Below are 2690 nucleotides of genomic sequence, written 5' to 3'. Positions count from 1 at the left end.
CTAAACACTTTAGACCACTGAGTTAACATTAGGTTACGTACACCTTACAACGAATGTCACCTCAAGTTGTTAAATAAGCCAATGTAAAACCAGAAAAACACTACTAGCTCTGCTTTAGTGCCTAAAGTATCACAGCATCACACTTAGAAGTAGAAAGAAATCTTATCTTCCCCTTATTGTCATGCTGTACAGCTTTTTAAAATGTTAACAAAAGTCAAGAAAAAAAATCCTTGAAAATATATTAACAGAGGGAATGAAGATAAAGTATTGAACACGTGTACAGGCGGAGCTTAGTCGACCTTTTCCATGAGGGATGTGTCATCATCTCCTTCCAGGGGTGGCATTTCTTCAGTGATGGCAGCACTGGTATCATCAGCAGTAGGGTCATCTTCATCAATACCCAGACCAAGTTTGATCATCCTGTAGATCTTGTTAGCATGTGTCTGGGAATCGTCTAGACTGAAGCCAGAAGACAGGAGTGCGGTTTCATAGAGTAAGATGACCAGATCCTTCACAGACTTACCATTCTTGTCAGCCTCGGCCTTTTGCCGTAAGGTCTCGATGGAATGGTCGGGGTTGATCTCCAGATGTTTCTTTGCTGCCATGTAGCCCATGGTCGAGTTGTTTCTCAGGGCTTGAGCCTTCATGATTCTTTCCATGTTTGCCGTCCAGCCATATGTGCTTGTGACAATGTAGCATGGGGACGTGACCAATCGGTTTGACACCACCACCTTTTCAACTTTTTTCTCCAAAATGTCTTTTATGATTTTGCAAAGATTCTCAAACTTTGTTTTTTTCTCTTCTTCATCTTCTGGAAGTTCCAAGTCCTCTTTGGTGACTGACACTAAAGTCTTCCCCTCAGACTCCTTCAGCCGTTGAACACAGTATTCATCGATGGGCTCGATCATATAGATCACTTCTAAGCCATGCTTCCGGAGATGTTCCACAAAGGCCGAGTTAGCAACTTGGTCCTTGGTTTCACCAGTGATGTAATAGATGTGTTTCTGGTTTTCCTTCATTCTGGTACAATAGTCCTTGAGAGACACCATCTCATCACCCGAAGCAGATGTGTAATACCTTAACAGCTCTGGAAGCTTCTTCCGATTTTGAGAGTCTTCATGTATTCCAAGCTTAATGTTTTTAGAGAACTGCTCATAAAACTCCTTGTAGTTCTCTTTATCTTCTGCCAGTTCAGTGAAGAGTTCTAAGCACTTTTTGACCAAGTTCTTCCTGATAACTTTCAAGATTTTGCTTTGTTGCAACATCTCACGGGAAATATTTAGAGGAAGAGCCTCAGAGTCCACCACGCCTCTAATGAAATTCAGATATTCAGGAATTAGCTCCTCACAGTTATCCATGATGAAAACTCTGCGTACGTACAACTTAATGTTGTTCTTTTTCTTTCTGTTTTCAAACAGATCAAAGGGAGCACGTCTTGGGACAAAGAGAAGGTCTCTGAATTCTAGCTGTCCTTCAACTGAGAAATGCTTCACGGCCAAGTGGTCTTCCCAGTCATTGGTCAGGCTCTTATAGAATTCTCCGTATTCTTCATTAGTAATATCATCGGGATTTCTGGTCCAAATGGGCTTCATTTTGTTGAGTACCTCTTGGTCAATGTACTTTTCCTTGATCTTCTTTTTCTTCTTCTTGTCACCATCTTTCTTTTCTTCTTCCTCTTCATCAGAACCAACATCTTCTATTTCAGGCTTGTCATCAGACTCCTTTTCTTCTTTTTCTTTTTCCTCCTCTTTCTCTTCCTTTTCTTCGGCCTCATCATCACTCACTTCTTTATCTCGTTCTTTCTCCATGAAGAGGGTGATCAAGTAGCCGATGAACTGAGAGTGCTTCTTCACGATCTCCTTCATCCTTCTTTCCTCCAAGTACTCCGTTTGGTCTGCCTTCAGATGCAGGATCACCTTTGTTCCACGACCCATAGGTTCTCCTGTGTCTGTCCTAACTGTGAAGGACCCTCCTGCAGAAGACTCCCATGCATACTGCTCATCATCATTATGTTTGGTGATCACAGTCACTTTCTCAGCAACCAAATATGCAGAGTAAAACCCCACACCAAACTGGCCAATCATGGAGATGTCTGCACCAGCCTGCAAAGCTTCCATGAACGCTTTGGTCCCCGACTTGGCAATGGTACCGAGATTATTGATCAGGTCGGCCTTGGTCATCCCAATTCCAGTGTCTACAATCGTGAGGGTTCGATCTTGCTTGTTTGGAATGAGACTGATATGCAGCACCGTCCCAGAGTCTAGCTTACTGGGATCTGTCAAGCTTTCATATCTGATCTTGTCCAACGCATCTGATGAATTTGAAATCAGCTCCCTCAGAAAGATCTCTTTGTTCGAATAGAAAGTATTGATGATCAAGAACATCAACTGGGCAATTTCGGCCTGTAAGGCAAATGTCTCCACCTCTTCCTCCTCCATGGGCTGGTCTGGGGTCTGGGTCTCCTCAGGCATCTTGGCGAAAGGCCTGCACAGACTCCACAACGCAGCAGCACCAGGACGCAGAAGCAACTAAGCTGTTCATTTCTATCAGCTTCTTTCCTGAAAGTTAAAAGTCCTACCGTTAGAATAATGAAGAGATGCAGTGAGATTTGGATTTTGAAAATAAATGATGGAATGAACCCACCTCAAACCTAACTGCTCCAATATTTTCTAAAGTTATTCCAAACGGAC

The 2690-nt window shown here is 42.9% G+C and overlaps 1 protein-coding gene across 2 annotated transcripts; it reads right to left on the bottom strand.

Moving 5' to 3' along the window:
• Positions 1-290: 290 nt before the first annotated feature.
• On the bottom strand, positions 291-2471 carry LOC101341605 (heat shock protein HSP 90-alpha-like). 2 transcript variants are annotated; one of them, XM_012558379.2, is made up of 2 exons: positions 2237-2471; positions 291-2092 (listed from the first exon to the last, which is right to left on the bottom strand). In XM_012558379.2, exons 1-2 carry the CDS (start codon positions 2469-2471, stop codon positions 291-293), a joined length of 2037 nt encoding a protein of 678 aa, XP_012413833.2. The 2 variants fall into 2 exon arrangements, with proteins under 2 accessions (XP_012413833.2, XP_004386375.1); XM_004386318.1 differs by having other exon boundaries at positions 291-2471.
• Positions 2472-2690: the final 219 nt, after the last annotated feature.

This window comes from Trichechus manatus, unplaced genomic scaffold, assembly GCF_000243295.1.
Source record: "Trichechus manatus latirostris isolate Lorelei unplaced genomic scaffold, TriManLat1.0 scaffold00162, whole genome shotgun sequence".
NCBI classification, from domain to species: Eukaryota; Metazoa; Chordata; class Mammalia; order Sirenia; family Trichechidae; genus Trichechus; species Trichechus manatus.
The sequence above is the reverse complement of the archived record's forward strand: the minus strand, read 5'-3'. Positions and strand labels throughout refer to the sequence as shown.